The sequence below is a fragment of the Tinamus guttatus genome, unplaced genomic scaffold (genome assembly GCF_059628265.1).
Source record: "Tinamus guttatus ecotype Peru unplaced genomic scaffold, ASM5962826v1 Tinamus_guttatus_pri_ptg000327l, whole genome shotgun sequence".
NCBI lineage: Eukaryota > Metazoa > Chordata > Aves > Tinamiformes > Tinamidae > Tinamus > Tinamus guttatus.
In genome coordinates, this window is record NW_028288861.1 from 9156294 (window position 1) to 9178386 (window position 22093).

The following is a 22093-nucleotide window of genomic DNA, read 5'->3' on the forward strand; positions in this document are numbered from 1 at the left end:
GAAGGAAGTATCTGTAATGTGGTGGAGTTCAAGCACATGCTGACTTCCTCTGAACACAACAGATTTCACCTGCTTCCTTTCCTTTCCTTTCAGACCTCGCAGCTGTGACAGATATGTTACTAGAATAGCATGTGCCACACATCCCTTCATTTTCCTCTCACCATTTCTGCACTCCCAATGAACTAACTGGAAATGGAACAAAGCTGGGCAGCAGCCACCTGGATGTACCCAGGGTCCAACCACAGCCTCATGAGATCTGATAGAGAGTTGAAACAGTTCCTTCTCCTCTTAGATATTAAACATTGCTATGAAAAATTCTGGGGGAAAAAAAGCTGACAAATGCATTAATATTCTACACACCCTAAAAGCCTTCTATAGTACAGAATTTGCTATATTACCTTAATTGCTGGGCAATTACAGAGGCTGCTAGTCTATACGTATATGAAAACTTAGCAAACTTACCCAACTTCACACTAATGAATGAGAGGGCGGATTCTGAATATGCTAGGGACTCCCTGGGTAGATTCCTAATAATTATACTGGATCTAGTCTGAGGAAATGTTGTTTCCATTCTTTCAGAAGCCAGCCAGCAAGAAGGCACAACATTTTTCTTTACTGAAACCTCAAAGATATGCTCATATACTAACTAGTCTATGTCTTAGCCTTCCAAACTTAATTTGAAATCACAGAGTTGTGTAATACATGAAGGCAAGCACTGCCTTGAGACAACGGAGATTTCCTGCTTCAGTAGGAACTGAACAGCTGGTATTTGTCCATAAGTAGCTTGCAGCAGAATTAGTTACACTGGCCCTATTACAGCCTAGAAATTGAGTTTCTGGAAGTTACAGAAGAACAGAACCCATTGAAATCAGCCATTTCCTCCACCTGGCGTCATACAGGCTTAGTTAATTCTGGACCTTTAGACAGAGTTGCTTTAGACAGCAGAGGACTGGGCTTAGTGATGCTCAGTATGACCCATTAGAAACCTTCCTAGTGTCACCCTTCTAAAACTGAGAACAACAAATGAGAAAATAGGCTCTTAGTATATGAAAACAGATTATATTTGCTGAGATCAGTTTTTTTCAAGTAAATTTTCTCACAGCTGAGCTGTTCATAAGGTGACCCATTCACAATTCCTAAAGAAATCATAAAAACATCTAATCCAAAAGTCACTTACTTCCCACAAAGTCCCACTTTGTGGGAAAGAGATAATCATGGAAAAAAATCCCCCAAAGAAGCATAAAATATAAAATTGAAAATAGAAACAAAACAACAACAACAACAACAAAATGCATGAAAGTAATCAGGCCATCCTTGGCATCAATCCAAGCAACCAAACCAGAAACTACATCATCAATGAATCAAGAAATTTACTGTTTAGTAAAATATTATAGCATCCAAAAAAGTTGCACTGATCTTGAAATTTCGAGTTGCATAAACTCTAAGCAATTTCCAAACCAGTGTTTAGAAAATGCTGTACGGTTCATTATCCGAGGACCATCAGATTATTTGTATTTTCCTTATTAACCACTAGGTGCCACTCTTCCCATTTTGTTCTCATACCCACGATGTACATTGTAGAACAGGACGGATTAATTTTGTATCAGTTTTTAACATGAAAAGTCTCCTAAACACTTACTCTACAGCACAATAAAACAATGACCAAATAAGGCACAAAGCTTCCCTGAGCACAGGCTCTACAACCTCAAGTGAAAAATATGGTGCTCAAGTGCTTACAGTTCAAAGTGTTTCGGAGCTAACGGTTAGATTCAGCACCACCTCCATGGAGAAAGAGTGAGAAAAAATCCCAGTAGATGAGTACAGATTTACTCACCTGTCCACTTACTTCCAATTTCAAATACTCACAAAAGTGAACTTGGTTGCAACGCAACATCTCTTTGCACTCTACAGAGTCCACTACATCCTTGGAGTGTGGCCCTTAGCCCTGCATTTGTCCCTGTTGCAGGGTGTACTTCTTTGCAAAACTTGCACCTGAACAAACTCACTTTATAGCTTCAGAAGGAAGATAGCTCAGTCAAGGCACCAGGGGAATATTCTTGGGAATATACTGGGGAAAAAAAAGTGTCCAAGAACTAAGGTTCCACTTATAAATTGACTCTTCTCAGCTTCTCCATACTGAACAGTAATTCTTCTGCCCTGAATAAACTTTATTAATTTTAGGACTTCAAACCTCATCATTTTTTTGAACAAGAAGAACACAAACACTCTTGAATTCAGGCAAAGTGCAAACTAGAACACTACTGCTGCCTCTTTAATCCTTTTCTTATGCCTTGAAGGGTTTCCAGAGGTTCAGTTTGGAGAAGTAATTGCTGCTGCCTACTACAAAGCTATTCACAATATTTTGGTCTCTCCACAAGTTTTTCAGACAGAAAATTGTTCCTCTCCCATGAGAAATTAAAAAAAAAATCAATTCAAAAAAAGTATTTGAATTTTTTCAAGTATTTAACATCCATTTTATTGCTGAGATAAAAGGTCAGGATTTTGACATCAGAAACACATTGCAGTTGCATCCACTAATATATTCCAGTTTTCTCACACTTCCAAGGCTTTCGAAGAAGAGATATAAATTGCTGCTTACTTACTACATAGTGAATATCCAACACATCATGAAAATGAGAGAAGGCTTTCACACTGCAGACAGCATGAAAAAAAAATAACACCATCTTTGTATCCTTGCTGGTTAAAGAGTTTGGCATAGCAGAACTATGCATAAATTAGTAACAGGGTAAAAAAAAAACAAAAGTCAATAGATTACCACTGACCAAAAAACAACAAAAACAAAACAAAACAAAAAAAAACACACCCTTTTCTTAAAAAGAGATAAGCCCAGTATTTGAATGAAATGCATTACTAATCTTCTTCTAATAAATTCCTTAGTATAAAATGATTCTTTTTCAGTCTATGTCATGATAGGGAAGGTCAATGCACTCCTGATCTAGCTCCAGTGAAAACAAAAACAAAACAAAAAAAATGGAAGTCTGACATTAATATTTTATTTGCATTTCCAATATTCACATTCCAGCTGATTCTCTCTATTCTCCAGGATTCATCTTGCTATAGGAATGAAGCCACTTTCCAGAAAGTATCAAGGAGAAGTCTCTCTTGGAGGCACAGGCTTTTAATTCACTTGTACTTTATGCAGTTTAAGAACTAACGTAAAGAGGGCTGACTTGTTGCTTAGGAGAATGATGCTGGGCTCTCCGAGACTGTGCTTCCCAGGCCAGGAAGCACACTTGCCAAGGCACTGCTGTTCCAGTGGGGGCCAAGGCAGCACTGCAGTATCACAGCTCGGGTCAGTGAACCCAAGACACCACTTCCCAAATAAGTGTCTGATGTAACACACTGCTGGCTAGCTTGGGATTAGTCTCTCTCCTCTCTAAATAACTGATGCTTGCTCTGACCCATGTAAGAAAAATCTACATTATAGCCCAGGGTTAGTAAATACTTGATGTAAGAAATCTATGCTTAAACGTCTATTGCACATGAAGTACACGTGGAACTTGAATGCAGTTCTTCAACAGCCCAAATAAATGCCCCGAATACTGCTGTTTCTTTCTATTTTGATTCCTGATAAATCTTTTAGATATATCTGTTTTGCAGCAATGCAGAATAAGAAAAAAAAAGGCTTTATGGGATGGAGGCTTTCACTCCATCTCTAGAGAAAAGATCAAATAGACAGAAAGAAAATTATTTTTTTTAATGATAATAGAATCTCCTAGAAGAGGATATCCAGAAGCATATTAGAGACAATAACCCAGAATAATAGTTTTCATCTCTTGTGTGAACAATTTTCTTTTGCTTAAGTAACTTTGTTTACTAACTCAGCCACACCTATTTAACACTCACACAGGAGAAGAAATTTCTGTTATTTTTGAGACCCCCTCAAACTGGAGAGTTTGCCAGGAAACAAATCCTCTCTTCTTTCTGGCTAAGTAGAATATGTTCACAAACTTGCTAGTTTTTCATATTGCTTTCTCTGAGCTTTGGTGTGGAACCATTGCAGTCAGTGGTCTTTCTCAGAAGGAAATGGCTGAACTTTAGAAAGCATCTGCTCTGGCAAATCTTGCACTGGTTCTCCAGACATCATGCTCTTCCTATCCCCTGTCTGAATTAATCCCCAGCTGCCAGCCTGCACACAAAACTCTTGCTTTTGGTCTCACACCCTGCCCCTAAGCTGGGGTGGCACAGAGCACATAAGCGGAAGGGTGGTTTGCTTCCCTTCCCAGTCCTGAAATTCCACATCCAAACCCTTTCTAAGGCCTTTCAACAAGCAGGCTTATTATTAAGAACAAATGAGAAATTCAAAATAGAACAGTCCAATTGTGCAGTTCTGATCATTCTCCATGGTCTCTATGGATGGGGGATGTCATATGACAGTGGGCTGGTTTACAGGACAAGCCCAGGTCACTTGTTTTGTGGTAATTCAACAGGCCAATTACAAAGCAGGACAGAGTTCCCAGGCACAAAAGTTTCAAAAATACTGACATTTACAAATCTGACAGGATCCAAAGTCTCCTCTCTTTTAGATCTGACCTACACAGGGAAAGTAATTAGTGTAACTATTCCTGAACAGGAAAATACATAGAGTCACTATTCTCTGCTGAAGTCATTCTTAGCTGCTCAGAGAATGGGTCTGTTTGGCACCATTGTACCAACCAGTCTCTCAAAAGGACCAAAGGTTATACTGGCTTTAGGGTCAAATAAAAAGCTTTCCTGATATCTTTAGAGGTATTCCTGAATAGAATTGAAGCAAGAGCAGAATTAGGGGCAAAGGTAGTATTCCTGCCCTGGACAAAGATACAGCAGCATTAGGGGCAAAGGTAGAATTCCTGCCCTGGGCAAAGATCTAGTATAACATATACATACTGCTGAGCAGTATACTGATCTCATCTGAGTTTCCTGCCTAGCAGAGAATTTCATTCCACAGGACATTTGTAAGATCAGGCTAAATGCTCTGGTTGTGAGCTGGAGAAAATTAAACACAGATGAAGGAAACACCACACAAAAAATCCGCAAACAAAATGCAACACTTAAAAATATGATTTGAAAAGCCCTCTATCTTTAACTCAAAGAAGCTTTAACATTTCAAAATGGCGTTTGAAAAGGTAGCTCTCAAAATGTAAAAAAGTTATTACAGAGAAAACTTCCACTAAGCTACTCTGCTCTAGAGTGCCACCCGAATATACACCACTTATTTAAGAGCAAGGATCGCTCATTGGAGTGAAGTTAGCTTACTGTACCACAAAGTCAGCCCTTCAAATATTGCATCTTCACTGTCAATACATTACACCATCAATTTTCAGTCAGAAAACACAGGGCAGTAAGGGATTTTAAGAGGTCGTGTAGGTACTTTCCCCTTCTCCCCAAAACAGCATCAACTTTGGTTAAACCACTCTGGCTTACAAGCACTGCTTAAATTTCTTTAATGATAGAGACTGCACATTTTGATAAGGCCATTTTCTCCTGTCTGTCATTATCCTTATGGAAAGGGATTTTTGGTTTTGTTACTCTTTTTTAAGCATAACCCAAATCTCTTTCATTTCAAACTGGAATTATTTCTTGTCCTAAATTCCCTGTAAGTGCAGGACAGAGCTCTCTTTGGCAGCTTTTCATAGTGTGCAGAGTGTAACCTCTCAGACTTTCCTTCCTTAGGCTTAATTCCAGCTCCCCCATTTATCCCACACAAAAGCCATATTCATGTAAACATGTTCATAGAACAAATTAACATGTATCTATCTCATCTACTTGTTTTGCACAGAAAAGCTGCAACTAAAAAGCTATGCAGGTTCTAAGCCCTTCTCTTAATAGAGTAGCTCCGTGTAAGTGTCAGGCCGAGGCCACCCGGGCGCCACCCTGACATTCCTCCCAGCAGCCCCATTCTGCAGCGGGACTTACCCAGATGCCGCGGGCCCCAGCCCAGTCAGCCTGCTGCAGACCCGCTTCCTGCCTCCAGCTCTTGGAACTGCCACCAGGAATGGCAAGCCTGGAAGAAAAATTAGGAGCATACAGGAATTCTAGAAGGGCCTGATGCAAAAGAGCCTGTGATACATTGGAATGCATCTCTCCCCCCACCAAAAAAGCAACTTTTCACAAATAATATTTCTTGAAGATCTTTTCCAACCATGATGATTCTATGATTTCAAGCCACAGCCTTTGCTGTAGATGCTCTGAGTGACTCGGGCAAGTGGAGAACAACTGCAAAGTTCTGAAAATCTGATTAGGCAACATGTAGGTGGGTGCCTATAAAATAAGCATCCCAAACAAACACAAAATTAAACAGAATGAGCATATAACAAATGTTGTTGAATTCCCTTCAACATCCACATCCTTTTTTATGCTATAAGCAGAATTTAGTGTTTCAGAAAGGGCTTCAGTTCACTCTACAAAAATGTATGTTAAATAAGCCAAGTAAATACTGACATAAAATTGCCATCAAGAATTAGAAATCTGTGGTAGGTATTTCAATTGCTCCTAGGCAAATTCCAAAATATACTGCTTAAATAAGAAACTGGTGCTTTAAAACTTTTTTAATGACTTAACAATAATAAATGACTGGTAAAAATCAAAAGAAGAAATATTAAACAACATGTAAAGAACATTATGAAACATCTGCACCATCACTCACTCTTGTCCATGTCTAGAGAAACAAATTTAGGGTTCCTGTAACAGAGACAGAACTACTAGGGCACACATAAGAACAGAAGCAAGCATTGCTTTTAACTGCTCTCAATACTATTTCAATGCCTCTATCAAAAAATCTTTCAAAATAACTCAAGTAAATTTTGGCTTGTTGATTTTGAACTTTTCTGTCAATATTATTTACTCTTTCACTAACAGCTTGGCAAGTCTTAAGCCCCTATATTGACAAAACTTCACCTTTTAACCCATTCCCAGGAGTGATTCACACAGACTCTGCACAGATTCTGGCACCGTACTGCATCAGAGGCTGGAAACCGCTCATGGATTTGGGTCACCCTCACAGCATGGATGTTACTCTTGCCCTACTCCAAACACCATCTAATGACTGAAGGGATGGAAGACAAGTAAAAGTCATCTTTATTTTTTTTTATTAAACAAAAATCAATGGCCTTCCAGTCCTTCATCGTCCTATTCATAACAACCTGCTACCAGATTATCACCTTAAAAAAACTGAGCACTTGCTGCTGCAAAATGATTTAATTGTGGCCAGAAGGGCCACACTGCCTAATAATTAACTGATATAAACTGAGCAAAAAGGCCCCAGAAAACCCTTATTCTGAGGCTTACTGATTGATCATCAGTTACATTTTCTGTAGCTGAGATTTCAGAATACATTTTAATACATTAAAAATACAAGAACTGTATTTCACTTTTATTTTAATACATTATTTACATTTTTAAGGAATAACGATTCTCATTATGCCACAAATGTTAACTGGTCTTTGCAAAATCTCTGGCTGCAAATCCAAATTAATTGCATTTCCCTCACTCTTACAAACAGAAGAAACTGAACCATGGAAGGTACTGTGAATTACCAACACTGAATTAGTGGCAGCGCTCAAACTAGAAACCAGCATCCTTATTTCTGTGGACAGCTGTGCTTAGGTTTCAGCCAGGGAGGCAGGTAGCTCCTGTGGAAGCATTATAAGTCATTGCATCCTGTCCTTTCCCAGTCATGCTGGTGGACGTGTACCTGTCCCTCAGCCAAAATGCTGATGCTGTCCTCCAATACCATCCTGTGTACTGCCATTGCAGGACTGTCACACATCCAGCTTGGTGTTTGGAGAGGAACTCATGGTCACTCATGGACCTCAAGAGAGGAGCTCATGTCGTCCACCATGACAATGGTTGACCATGAGGCAGCAGTGTGCCCTCGTGGACAAAGCCAATGGGATCCTGGGCTGCATTAAGAAGAGCGTCTCCAGCAGGTCGAGGGAGGTGATCCTGCCCCTCTACTCAGCCCTGGGGAGGCCACATCTGGAGTATTGTGTCCAGTTCTGGGCCCCACAGTACAAGAGGGATGTGGAGCGGCTGGAGAGAGTCCAGCGCAGGGCCACGAGGATGATCAGGGGCCTGATCAGTGTCTATAAGTACCTCACGGGAGGCAGTAAGGAGGATGGCGCTGGCCTTTTTTCAGTGGTGGCCACTGATAAGACTAGAGGAAACAGACAGGAACTAAAGCATCAAAAGTTTCACGGGAACTTAAGGAAAAAATCCTTAACAGCGAGGGTGACAGAGCACTGGAACAGGTTGCCAGGAGAGGTTGTGGAGTCTCCTTCTCTGGAGATCTTAAAAATCCACTTGGACGCAGTCCTGTGCCACCTGCTCTAGGTGACACTGCATGTGCAGCGGGGTTGGACTAGATGACCCCTCAAGGTCCCTTCCAACCTTAAGCATGCTATGATTCTATGAACTAGGAACAACTATGGAAGAAAGAATCAAGGAATGGACTTGTGGACTGTGGAGTGATCCCTGCCATAGGCTCTGCTGTCCCTTTTGATGTAAGGATTCAGCTTCTACTGAGCACCACTTGCTCACAGGAGAGGGAACAAAGATGACTAGAACACTACCAAAACCTCAGTGAAGTGATGATACATCAGCACTCTGCAAGGATCCCAGTCAAGAGAAAAACCTTATTTAGCACAGAATTATGTTTAAGTACTACAGAAGTCAATGTACGCATAATGAGGTCATATTGATATTTTGTCTGAAGGAAGGAAGCGGCAGGGGTATGCATTCAGCTTAATTTTCCTGAAAAGAAGTGCTCCTTTCAGTAATTTGGACACTGAAGAGGTCAACAGAGATGTAGCATTCAAATATTTTGCCCTCATGAAAAAAAAAAAAAATCACATACACATTTGCCCACAGGGAACCAGAGGAAAAGCAGTATTTCTCCTTGAAACTCTCCGCCAGTCCTTATGAAGATTATACCCCAAACCTAGGCCACATCAAATCCCATAGCAATCAGACCTGGGATGTTCATTTTCTGCGCTGAAGCTGAACAAGAGCGCCTTGTTTCAAGTGGCAAATGTAAGCATTTCAAGGCATCTTTTAGCAGGTCCATCAACAGCTGACGTTACTGGATACACACTTCTTTTACTCAGTGTTTAAGTTACAAAATACTCTTCACCAGGATTAATGTTACGGCATTGGGAGAGGACAGAGTCAGCAGCCCTGCCCATGTCGAGGCATAGCTTGGCCTTTGGGATTAGGTCAGGACCGCAACACCAGTGATACGTGGCATAAGAAACGGGCTCCACATGCACGGTTTTTGCAGAGACCCTCCCATCACAGTTGTTAACTTCGCTGTGCTACTGGATGGCTGAAACACGGAACCAGACTGTGAAGCCCTAGCAAGTGACTTTTAGGTTTGGGTAGGTCTTCAGACCTTCTCTGGAGCAGCGCCTGGTCTCCCTCCAGGAGGAGGGCAGGGTAACTCCAAGAGCTGCTCCTGCACGAGCAGCCAAACTCTCACCCCCTAAACCCGATGTGGGGCGCAGGCCGGGGCTGCTCCCCTTCCTCCCTCCATCCTCACCCACCTACGGCCGCTCCGCAGAGCGCCACGTCGCGCTCCGGCGCCGGGCGAGCCCCTGCTCGGCCCCGCTCCCGGCTCGGGCTGCCGCCTCCTCGCGCTCGCGAGACCCCGCTCAGGGCGACCGTTAAACGGTCGCTCTCTCGCGCCAAGCGCCCCTTCCCTCAGTGCGACCGTTAAACGGCCGCTGCTTCGCGCCAACCGGCCGGCCTCCCACGGCCTCAGAGGCGCCCCCATCCCCGCCGCCCCTTATCGCCCAGCAGCAGCCGCCGCTCCCCGGCCTTATCGCTGGCGGCAGCGACACTCGCCCGCCGCCGCCATCCCCCGCTTTCCGCGGGCGGCGCATGCGCGGGCGGGCGGACCGGGCTCCGGGCGCGGGGCTGGGGGCGCCGCCGCCGCCACCACCCCGGGGCCTGTGGCAGCCGCGCGGCCGGGCCCGGCCCGGGGCGGAGCGGCGCGGGGCGCGGCGCGGCTCTGCCCGCCCCTCGCGTGCCCGCCCCGCGCGCCGCTTTGTTACTCCGCATGCAGCATCCGCCGGGGAGGCGGCTCTCCCCGCCCGCCCGCGCTCGGGAGGCGGCGCGGCCGGGGCTGCCCCGGCGGCGGCACCGCCCCGCCCGGTGCCCGCGGCGCCCACCGTCACCGCCGCGGGCTGCTGCGCCGGCGCCTCCCTCGCCGCGGGGGCCTGATGCGAGCGGGCGGCACCGGGCGCTGCGGCGAGCGACTGTTTTTTCCGCTCCCCCCGAGCACCGCGCGTTGTGATCTCCGCGGAGGCGACCCCGCGCGCGGCGCGCCAGCCCCCGGCCCGGCGGCGCCTCCCCGAGCGCCGGCCATGCGGGGCGCGGCCCCCGGCAGCGCGGCGGGCGGCGGGCGCTGAGCGCCGCGGCGATGCCGGGGGGCGGCGGGGCCGCGGCCGCCGCCAGGCGCCCCCCGGGCGGCGAAGCGGCCGCGGCGGCGGCGGCGCGGGACGAGGAGCAGGAGGAGGAGGGCGAGGAGGATCTCCGCGACGGGGGCGTCCCCTTCTTCGTGAACCGCGGCGGGCTGCCTGTGGACGAGCCCACCTGGGAGAGGATGTGGCGGCACGTGGGCAGGATCCACCCCGAGGGCGACCAGGTGGCGCGGAGGATTCGCGGCGCCGCCGACCTGCCCAAGGTGAGCGCGGCGGCCGCGGCTGCGGGCAGCGACCCGCGCTGCGGCGGCGCCTGCGGGGCCCGAGCGCCGCGGGGCGCCCGCGGGGAGGGAAGGGTCCCCGCCACAAAGAGGCGGCTGCCGGGAGCGCGAGGACACTCATCGCAGTCCCCGTGCTGAGGGGGGCGGCGCTGAGGCGGAAAGGAACGAGGTTTGGGGTCCATTTCCCACACCAAGGGGGATTCTTGCACAGAACGGAGAAGTTGTTTTGATGCTAGAGATGTTCAAGAGGACTTGACACACTCAGAGGTTGTTGCCCATGTGGGCCAGATGTGATTTTTGAAATGCATTCCTGGCTCTGCTGCTGAGAACTGTATAGAAAGAGGAACCAAGGATCATTTTGCTTAGCCTTGCGTGGTACTGTATCATTTGCACATGAATTCTTGTGACTGCTGCTGTCTCTATGTGCTGCTTGTCTGCTGGAGAAAGATCTTCCCCTTTGCCGGCATCCCCTGAACAAAAGGCCTGCAAACATTTGGTGTGGCGCTCCACTGGCCAGTTAGGAGAGTTGTACAAACGGAGGAAATTAAAATTCAAAAAAAAAAAAAAAGCCTCTACAGGAAGGTAATACAAGTGAGCAAGATGTGCCTATAGCACAGACAGGCTGTACGGCTTTCCTTGAGCTTCTCGGAGGCAGTGTGTGATGTAAGTTCCTTTGTGCAGGGAAGAGTTTAGGCCAGATAAATCTTGAATCCTGATTACAGTCCCTGTTCTAACCACTAGACATTTCTTCCCTTTCAGCTTTCCTTCCTTTCTGACAATATCCTAAGCCTGGGGTGCATGCTGAAAGCATGTTTCAGACCAGTGGGAACATGCAGTACTTAATTTCCTGACCAAAAGAGGCTGATTTGGTCAGGAGAGACAAGGGAACTGAAAGAAAGAAGTTCAGAGTGCGATGATGTACAAAGGGAGGGAGATACTTTGTTCACTGTCTGTTGTTGGTCTGGCTATGAAGCACTTCTGCTGCTCTCATTTAACTGTCTTGTACGGTCCTAGAGCCAGAGGGTTTTGGTTAGGGGATATAAGCAGTACAAGCTCCTGTAACAGTAACAGGTTAAAACTGGGCTGTTTTTTCAATGTTTGCCAGCACACCTGGGAACCAAATCTAAAAACTGCAGTCTAGGAGATGTCATGCCCAGGCTCTCCAGGCAAACAGATGAGAGGATGCTGGGTGGCAGAAAGCAGCCAGGATGAATGGGCTCTTTCCCTAGCTCCTCTTCACCTCTAGGGATGTATTTATATCTTTGAGGGCTGCTTATAGTACCACACAGCTCTGTGCAATCAAGTTTCTCTGAAAGGCTGTTGCAGCAGATCAGCACTAGGGCAATGAGCGCAGGGCTGGCCCTTCCGAAAGGCCAGGTACCCATCGTGTGCTAGAAGCTGAATAGACTTCTTTTAGGGCCATTGAAGAGTGTTTTTTACCTTGAAGAGTGGTCAATATTGGGTGCTGGGGAAAATAATACTCTTTCAAGAGTTACCCATTAACTTAGCACGATGACTACAGAAGGCTGTGATCATGTTGTAAGTATGTTCATGGATCTGCTGTAGGGGCCATCTCTTTTGCTGTTGTATTGGCAGCTCATAAACGTCAGGTTTCCAAGGTTTCCTTCTGGTAGATTTGGGATGTCCACCAAATGAGCCTTGCCAAGCTTGCAGGATGTGGTTAATTGGCATTGTTTCCTAGTCTTGAAAGTGCCATCCTCTTGTAGGTTGTTTCCTTTGCTGTCACAACCGTTTGTAGCATGGTAGAGGTTTGCAGGGTATGGCTGGGACCATGGAGTAAGTATGCACTGAAAGGCAAAGTGGTGTGTACTTTCCTCCTCAAGAAATGATGGCTTTTAAAGTGGGGAAGTTATGACGGTGAAAACGGAAAGAGCTGTATCTGATGGGGTCAGATGGATGGAGAGAAAGAAAGTTTTCTCAAAGTACTGCCTGAGATTGGTGTTCTTGGGTGAATGAATGCTAGTGAATGAATATATGTTAATCTGTAACTATTGTCAGTGCAGTGTTACTAGCCCAAGGGGAATAGGGAGATGCTCGGATGCATATAAGCACCATAAGGGAAACTGCTGGTAAACCAGGCCTGTGATGTGGATAAGAGGGGACCTGTGCCTGTGCCTCTCTTCCATCACTCTAGTCTTTTGTGCAGTGTGGCCTACTTAGTATGTGGAAATCTCTGTTGCCCTGCAGATCCCTTTTCTGAAAGTGGCGTCCCAGTCGCATGCACGTAGCCTGCCCGTCCAGTAGGCTTGCTATACACTAACCAGGTGTGCATGAATCTAGGAGGCGTGTGATGCCCCCCTGCAAGTGATAAGGGACTAAGGATGGCAGCTAAGGCAGCTAAGTCTGGCAGGAGGATGTGTTCTGGGAACTCCGGGCTTTCTTCCTAGTTTTCTCCAGCTCTCAGTGTAATTAAAGGGAAAGCAAACTCTGAACTTCCCTCCCTTTTGTTGCAAAGGAATTCCTCCCTGCTTTCTTCAGGTCTGTGAAGACTGGCTAATGTTTATAACCCTTTTGAGATATGCACTGGATGTTGGCGGGTAAGAACAAAGAGCTGGGGTCTCCCATCCTGTCTGTGTGTGTCAGGGTCTTCCATCCTTATTCTTCCCTTTCTGTTCCTATTGCCCCAGTAAAATGCTGGAGACCTGATCCAAGGGAAACTGTAGCCTGGGCTGCAGGCCCAGATCTGAGAAAGAGAGAGAGTGAGAGCACACTGTACTCTCATCAGTTTAATTACTTGAGGTGCAGGAGGTTCTTCTGCATTAACTAGTCCCGTGCTGAACTGGTTGCCTTTGCACTCTCCCAGTATTGCAGTCCTGTCAGGAAAAGGAGATCTGGGAGAATGTGCTAGTAAAGGAAGGAGTAACTAACCAGAACTATTCATCTGAGCTCTTAACATGCGCTTAATCTGCTCATCTCCACTCAAGCAGCATGAAAGTCTCCAGGGTGAAGAAATGAAATAAAGTTAAATAGCTTGTCCTGCTTGTTACCTCTTCCACTGTTGCAGCCTGCAAATGATTTCCTATGACTCAGTGTGTCAGCTCACAGCATCCAGACTGACTCAGCTCCCACAGTTCCAGAGATGGCTCCATCCCTGCGCTACTCTCTGGAGCCTTCCCTGCTTCTGCTATGCTTGAACAAACCAGGTTTTGCGGCTGCTTCTGCTGTTCCTGCGCCACCTCCTGCCAGGGCGGCAGCCGGCATCTCTCCTCACTCAGAGCAGAGGGCTGAAATCTGGCAGCAGAGACAGTAATTGGCGCCTCCAAGAGGTACTAGGAAAACAGGTGCTGGTGGCACAATGGTGCTTCTTTGCTTTCCAGCAAAGAAAAGAAAGACCAGGTGCTGGAGAGAAAATGAACAGGGAGTGAGTTTAGCTGTCTCTGTTCAGTGCTGAAGTGCTGCAAGGGTTGGGGCTAGACATAAAGATGCTTAGAGCTCACCCCTCAAAGCCGAGCGGTCGCCAGCCCCGTGCTATCCTGGCACAAGCTGTGTGGCTGGTGGCAAACCGGGTCAGGGAACTGATCTGACTGAAAAGGTAACCAGGCTGCTGGCTCAGCTTTCAGTTGGTTCAGATGCCTGCATGGGTTCAGTGGCCACTTGTGCCTGCCCAGGCTGGAGGAGAGGGGATGGAAATGAGGGGCTGCAGAGTTACACGGGGAGGGCGATGGGTAGCTAAGCAGTGCTGCTGGCTGCAAAATCAGAGCCAAGAGAGGCAGTGAACACACAGCAGATGGAAGGGCCCAAGGGAAGGCCTGGGTCTGACTTGCTTTTTCTTTGGTGGGGGGATAGCCCATCTCCTGGGGAAGTCTGAACTGAAGTGTTACAAACCAAACTGCTATGAGGAGCTGCAGCTCTGCTATCAGCGAGGTGTGTGTAAGGCATGAGCTATGACGGAAGCTGCTTCTCCAAGCCTGTCGGTCACTCCAAATCGGTGGCTTCTCCATTAAATTTGTTGACTGAGTGTGTCCTCGGGGTCGTCTGCCAACCTAGCTTGCCTGTCTGCTGTAGCTGAGCAGACAGGGCCCTCTCCTTGCTTTGACACATTTTGTCAGCACCTGACAAGGCTGCAGTTATCTTCTACGGAGCAAACAGAGAGGAAAAATCGGCTGCGCCCATAAGGCCAAGGCCTCAGAATGGGACAGCAGCCTGATGGTGACTCGCAAAAGTCCTTCCCCAGCCCCGTCACTCAGAACAAGCAGCACTGAAGGTAGGCAGGTGTTACTGGACAAGGATGGTGTCCTAGCCCGTGCCAGCTCAGCTGAGGTGCCACGAGTAGCACTTCTGTCCTCTGCTTGCGAGGCTGCACCATGCGCTGGTGACTTGGGAGGTCCATCTTTGGTCTCTCTGACTCTCTGTCCTTGTGATGCTGTCTAAATGTACAGCCCATTTGCACTGTCTCTTGCAACTTTTGGCTGTTGCTTCTTTCTCAATTTCTTACCAGTTACAGGTATGAGAGCAGAGGATTGTTCAAGTGTGGCCACTTGAGGGGCTGGTTTCAGAGTAACGCGCCCTGCATAGCTCCTTGCCACCGAGTTCAGCAGGGAGCTGGAGGGGCTCAGACACTGGCAGTAATGCTGTGCTCCCCATTTCAGATTCCTATACCGAGTGTGCCTGCGTTCCAGCCGTCCACCCCCATCCCTGAGCGCCTGGAAGCTGTACAGCGCTACATCAGGGAGCTTCAGTATCCTTCCCTGTGGCCTTCCACGCTGATGGGATACACCAAGAGGGAGCAAGGAGAACTGCTTTCCCAGGGCAGGGGAGACCAGCTGGAGGGGAACTGAAATTTGCTCCCTGAAAACAGGAAGCTGGGCTTGGGATTTTTTTTTTATGCTCTGTTTTGTTTCTATCTGATTTCCTTTCTGATCTTATCCACTCACTGTAACAAATTGGCATTTTGTCAGGGGCTTTCTTCCCCACAAGAAAGAACCCTTCTAGGTCAGTACCCAGCTTTACACTTCTTCTGAAATATGCATGTCTGAGGCTTCTGGGTTTCAGGTGGGCTACAGATTTTTTCATCTCTCACTGTGTTGTGTGGCTGAGCTGTGGTGGAGAAAACTGCCTGTAAGCTCATCTAACTTGCTCATTTTCACCGCTGTTTAAGAGCTACGTTAGCCACACTGTTTTTGTGTATCTCTGGTAGGCTGTCCCTTTATATGCAGAGCTGCTTGTGTGACTGTGTCCTGGGAATGAGATTTCCCTCCACCCCTGCCACACTGGAAAGCATAAGGGCAGGAGGCATGTGCCACGCAAGCAGAGTTTCTCTCACATACATGAGATACACAACCAGCTCTGGTTTTGGCCCTGACACACAGTTAGAGGGCAGTCCTTTTGGCATCCTGTTCACATCTAAGGTGGTTGTGCTCCTGACTGCACTCCAGTCGATCTGAGGATAAGATACCATTAATGTTTCTGTGCTCTCCATGTATTCTCTTTGGAGAGGGAGGAGCAAGCAGAGATCCATCAAACTTTATTCTGCCCTGACAATTGGAAAGTTAGACAGAGCATATGCGTTCAGCAGGGAGCTTTGGGAAATGGGATGGAAAACTGAATGTGATGGGGAAGAAGAATCAATAGGAAGAAAATACAACGGGACTAAGGAGGGGCTCTAAAGGGAGAAATGCAGGATAGGGAGGTGGGGACTTTCTTGCTTGGATGATGTGTTTGTGGGAGCCTGACCTTGCTGTGAAAGGGGTGAGTAATGTATTTGTGATGGTTCTTTCAGACAGGTTTCCTTGAAACTCTATTCTCTGAGCTGCAGAGCCCTTAACCTCTAACTTCCAGGTACAATCACACTGGGACACAATTCTTTGAAATTAAGAAGAGCAGACCTCTGACTGGGTAAGTGCTGGCATCTTTATCCATGCTTTAAAATGCTGGGGCTTTGCTTGGCCCACTGCTTGTTCTTCCTTCCCCTGGCCAGCATCCAGGTGGCACTTGGAGCTCTCAACATTGCAGCTCCATCCCACTTTAGGTGGCTTTATTGTCTGTTGCTTCAGGAATGGCTGAGCAGAGCTGTGTCTAGCCTTTCTTAAAGAAAGGTAGGAAAAGGAACATTTCTAAAGGAAAAAGGTAGGTTTTGTTGTCACAAATTAGTAAAACAGTAAATAACAACACAGTACAGTGTGTTTACAACACAGTAAAAACAGTAAAATTATGTATTCAAAAGATATGTGAATTGTAATATAACTATATGAGCTTTTGATGGATTCTGAAACTAGGTTCTGCCTAAATAAGTTTTGTACAAAACAAATATCTTTGCAGGTCTGACTTTGTAGCATTTGCGAGTGTCTTTGCAGAATCTAGACTCACTAAACCTTTGGTGTCTTGCATTTGGAAGTAAAAAGAGCGTGACTGTCATAATTGCAGAAATTTAACAGACACAGCTCTTCCCAGATTCCAGAGATTATTCTTTGGCCAGGATACAGACACTCTTCCAAGTCTGGTACCAGCTTCTTATTATTAGCTCAGTCCATAGATTATGTCACTCAAATGTATTGTAATCAGTGCGATGTCTCCTTTGCAATATTTGTTGGATAGAGAGGAAGGCTGCTAGCTCTGCTGTCTTCGAGCTTGTGAGGCAAACACTGCTGGCCCTTGCTCCTTTGAGCTTCCTGCCTGCCAGCAGATGGGGATCCATCCAGAAGAACTCACTGAGCCAAGTGTTGTGGCCTGCTTGAGAACAGGGGCTGGCCTAGTGTAACTCACTGAAGGGAGCACCATGAAAGCAGTGACACTGAGTGGTACACAGTGTCGAAGGCTTGATTTGGATTTGAATATCTTCCTACAAGAAGATATTTTCTCCTGTACCCAGACCTTAATGGGCCTTCCTCTCTCCTGGAAAACTACCTTGCGTCTATACTGCAAAAGGGCTAAACCTGCCAGGCTTGCATTGCATAAGCCCTCTAACTCTCCTCCTTTTCCCCTTGTCCTGTTCCACAGGCTCATGGACCTGGCCAAAGAAATGACCAAAGAGGCCCTGCCAATCAAATGCCTGGAAGCTGTGATCCTGGGAATGTATCCTGTCCTCTTAGGAATGCGCATGTCTGCCCATCCCTGTTCTCTGCTCTGTTCTTTTATGATGCTTCAAGGCTGCTGATTTATTGCCACCCATCCCCACATCCCTTTCTTTCCCCCCACCAGAGTTCTCCCCAAATCCTTGATAAAATCCAAGCAAACCATTGAAATACCAGAATTAATTCTTCAGAGTCACTCCCCTCTCTCCAAGGAAAGTAATGCTACTCTAGATAACTCTAGTATTGAGTAAAAGAGAAATTCTAAGGAACACATCAAGGGGCAAAAGTGTTACCTAGAATTAGGTCAGGAAGTCCTTTGTGGATGAAAACATTGCCCCATGGCAACATTACCTGCATGTGTTCTGTACTAAAAAAGGGAGGAGATCCTAGCCAACTGTTGAGTATGGTGTACATTCGCCCAGTAGAAAGTCTGAAATTGCCTGCAAACTCCTAAGTTTGCCCTTGTTAATTCTAAACTTGCATCTGCCTTTAAGCAAACATCTTTCCCAGCTCTCTTCCCCAAGCTATGTCACATGGACTGGAGGTTTTGAAACATACTGGCAAGGGCCCCTGGATGGGCAGGGATGGCAAGGGAATGTTTCAGAGGAGTGGCCTGGTAAGTGCCTGATTCTGAAGGTTCCTGGGTTTCTGAGTGAAATAACAGCTAGTAAAACACATTAAAAGAAACTGTAAAATAATGCTGCAGAGTTTCTCAGTAATTATGAAATAAAATGCATTCAGCATGTTAGTATTGAAACTTCTGCATCACAAACCTGCCTCGCAGTTAACTCTCCTATGTTGGCTGTCGGGCCGAGGAGGCCAAGTCAGTGATAACTCAATTTCCCTGTGACCCAGATGAAAGTAGGACAGCTTGCAATTAGTTGGACTCTTGATCTGGAGAACAAATCCTGTCTGTGTGATGCCTGAGTCAGTAGTGAGTGCTAAGCAGGCTGGGAGGGTTTGGAGCAGGAAGGAAGCATTTTGTCAAGAAAGTGGTATCACCAGTTGTTTCCTGAATAGCTGCTGCTGCCAGTTACCTCACCAACAACATGACCACGCTGGACCGTTTCCCCATCAGCTTCAAAACCCACTTCTCAGGGAACTACTTCCGACACATTGTGCTGGGGGTGAACTTTGGAGGCCGCTACGGAGCACTGGGCATCAGCCGGCGCGAGGAGCTCATGTACAAGGCGCCCGTCTTCCGCACCCTGAGCGAGCTCATCTTTGACTTTGAGGAGGCGTATCGCCGCTGCTGGCACACCCTCAAAAAGGTGAAGCTGGGGCACTGCGTGTCCCATGACCCACACAGTGTGGAGCAGATTGAGTGGAAACACTCCATCCTGGATTTGGACAAGCTAAGCCGGGAAGACTTCCGTAAAGAGCTTGAGAGACATGCCCGTGATATGAGGCTGAAGGTGAGCAACCGGGGTGGGGATGTGACACCCAGGTACATCTGCTGTTTCGCCTGGACTGTGGCATGCTGGGGGCATGAAGTGGCAAGAGGTCTCCTGTGTGGTGGAGTGAAGGGTGAATGGGTGGCTTCTAGTTACTACTAGTATTGGTTTTCCGCTGATGTTACTCTTTCTTTTTCCTAATTTTTCTGGCAGATTGGCAAAGGAACAGGGCCACCGTCTCCCACCAAGGATAGGAAGAAAGATGTTTCCTCCCCGCAAAGAGGTCAGGCCAGCCCCCATCGGCGCAACAGCCGCGGGGACCGACGGTGAGTGGGGCTGCAAGGCAGCAGAACTAGGGCATCTTTATCATGCTGACAGACTCCATCTTGCTGTCGTCTTACATATGTTTGGGATCCTACTGGGGTTTTTTATAACAGAGGAGTCTTCTCTTGCTTGCATTAGCATCCCTCCCTAATCTACATCTTTGAGGTTATCACTGCTTGTGCCAGGGGGTTGTTGGTTGCTTTTTTTGTTTGGAGTGGGGGAAGGATGCTCATATAGACAGTGATTTCAGTAACTGATATTTAAGTTTGCTCTGAGCTGTGGCATCTTGCAAGCCAGTACCCCAAAGAGATTTCACAGATTACATCACTGGTCCATGAGATTGTTCTCCTCAAAACTGATCTTAGATACCAGTGTGGAGTTCCTACTCTTCCTTCCTTCATTTTTCTGCGAAGCTCTTTCAGAGAGTTATTGAATGGTAGAGAATAATCCTGCCCACAATAGTGTGGTGTGAGTCTAAACCTTTCCTGCCTGTTTATCCAGTGCTGCATCTTTGTGTACAGGCTCTCCTGGCTGAGAAGAGTTCCTGAATAGTTCTTAACATTCTTTGCTCACAGGCCATCTGGTGAGAAAAAGTCTGCCGATTCCAAAGCCATGCCAGACCTCAATGGGTATCAAATCCGGGTTTGAAGAGAGCTGTGCCTTGTGTGTCTGGATCCACGGACTCCTTGCTGGCCACAGCTGGGACCAGAATCCACCTGCAGCAATTCTGACACAGGGAAGAGGGGAGTGGGAGTGGAAGACAGTGCTGGTCTTCCCAGGTACCTCCCAGTGGGCCAGCCCCAGAGCTGGATCCCATGGTCCCAGAGGACCTGCTTCTGGGAGAGAAGTCCATTGTAATTCACTGAAGCAAGTGTGGGTTTTTTTTTGTTGTTGTTGGTTTGGAATTTTGGGGGAGGGGGTTGTTTGCTTTTTTTTCCCTAGAACAGATCTGCACATTGGTGGGAATGTGCTGCAGAGAGCATAGGGAGTGGGGCCAGCACACTTGCTATCAGATTTTTGGGACTGACAGCAAGTAAATGAAGCATCTCATCTACAATGCTCCTTCCCTGCTGGGAAGGTGCTACTTCCCTGCCGGCACAAGTACTGAGCCCATGCAAAGCCCGTGGGGTTGAGAGTGATGTTGGAATGGGACAGCCCCTGCATCTTGTGCAAACACTCATATTTTGTCATTCTGAGCACTTTAACACTGCTCTTGTGAGAGACAGGGCTGATATCGCTCAGTCTCTGTTTTATTAATCACGCAAGAGCCTCTTGTCTGGAGAAAACACATCTTGGGTTTAATCCAGCCTATTTCAATGCATTTCATTGAGTCTGAGGGGACAGAGTGGGATGGTGGCATCTTTACCTGTTGCACTGCTGTTGGACTGTTACAGTATGGCCTTTTGCGGCAGGATAGGACAGGGTATCCCTGTGTCATTCCCATGTGAAAACAGGCAGAGACATTGGCCTAGCAGAACAGGGGAAAGGCCAGGGCTGATGAGACACGTGAGTTTGGAGCTCTCCCCCCGCATCTGCCTTCTCTCTAGTAGCAGCTGCTGTCTGCTTTAGTGAAAGCCAGCAGAAGGCATCTCAGTCACCAAGGTACAAGTTTTAGGAGAAATAGGTGAGGAAGAATTTGATGACCTGAAAAGGTTTTACAAGCATTTTTCCTTTCTGCAAGAGTCTTGTTCCTCCATCGCTGCAGTACTAGCATTATAGCCTGGAATGCCAGCCCTGAGCACATGTTGGTGGGAAGCCCTGCTCAAGGCAGTTCCCCATACCAGCCTCACAGTTGGGCTGGGCTTTTCTGTCCAGTCACAGCCTTAACATTTCCTAAACTACTTTTCAGGGGGATGCAGTCTCACTGACTGAGTGGTGATGCTGCAGAAATCAGGAGCGTCGTCAGGTCTCTGAGACCTGTGGCCTGGAAACAGTGGTTGCCAGGAGTCAGCACAGTGTAGCCTTGAAGTGATGAGGATCCATGGATCTGGGGAAACTCAGCTTGGCAGTCGGAGGGTTGGAGAGAAGCTGTTTTTAAATAACATTAACAAGGAGCTAAACTATATGAAATACTAACTATTTAAACTGGTTAGAACTTCTACTTTCCGGTGGAGTCATTAAAAACATGTGGAGCGTAGCCCTCTAGCAGTTTTGTGTCACAGTATAGCTGTGTCACACTCTCATGTAAGCAGTGCTATTTTGGTGGCAGAGAATGGACTCTTTATCTCCAAACAAATCAGCTCTTCTGCCGAGTTAAAGCAGTGTTAATCCTTGTAGCACTGCCCACAAGTATTTTATCTTGAGCCTTTCAGGTCCCTAATTGTACATCCTTCACTGTGATGTAACATGCAGGACACTAGGTATGTGTTCATACAACTGCAGTCTGTTCTTCCGAGCTCTTTTAGCTGTTTGTACTTTTCTGCCATGCTGCATGACCAGGAGGAGAATCCACAGTGAGGTGTCATAACTTGCTGCTGATCCAAGATAAGGTTAATCCAGAAGAGGATGCAAGTTTCATAGTGCATTGAAATACTCGTTCTCCCTTGCATTCCAGCTACTCACAACCCTGAAACTAGACAGTACCAAGGCAAGCAGTCATTTGAATGTTCCCTCTGGCCAACATGCAGCTGTAAATTGGCATAGCT

At 46.9% G+C, this 22093-nt stretch overlaps 2 protein-coding genes across 3 annotated transcripts in view; one reads left to right on the plus strand and one right to left on the minus strand.

Annotated features, from left to right (window-relative positions):
* Nucleotides 1-5841: 5841 nt before the first annotated feature.
* ANGEL1 (angel homolog 1) overlaps nt 5842-22093 on the minus strand; it is a 140849-nt gene continuing 124597 nt past the window's right edge. Inside the window, exon 11 of one of the 2 annotated variants that reach the window (XM_088529338.1) lies at nt 5842-6004. In XM_088529338.1, coding sequence (XP_088385464.1) covers nt 5913-6004 — 92 coding nt within the window. In that variant the 3' untranslated portion in view covers nt 5842-5912. The remainder of the gene's footprint in view (nt 6005-22093) is intronic. The other variant, XM_088529341.1, reaches the window with a different exon arrangement.
* On the plus strand, nt 10418-20274 carry VASH1 (vasohibin 1). Its single transcript, XM_088529306.1, has 7 exons — nt 10418-10681; nt 15310-15398; nt 16499-16555; nt 17657-17731; nt 18764-19145; nt 19338-19450; nt 20024-20274. Exons 1-7 carry the CDS (start codon nt 10418-10420, stop codon nt 20094-20096), a joined length of 1053 nt encoding a protein of 350 aa, XP_088385432.1. The 3' UTR covers nt 20097-20274.

Excerpts from the sequence above, each read along its gene's own strand:
- VASH1 (XM_088529306.1), top strand. The coding sequence starts at position 10,418 with ATGCCGGGGGGCGGCGGGGCCGCGGCCGCCGCCAGGCGCCCCCCGGGC. Across the intron at positions 15,399-16,498 it reads CGCTACATCAGGGAGCTTCA|GTACAATCACACTGGGACAC; the intron begins GTATCCTTCCCT and ends TCTAACTTCCAG. Across the intron at positions 16,556-17,656 it reads AAGAGCAGACCTCTGACTGG|GCTCATGGACCTGGCCAAAG; the intron begins GTAAGTGCTGGC and ends CCTGTTCCACAG.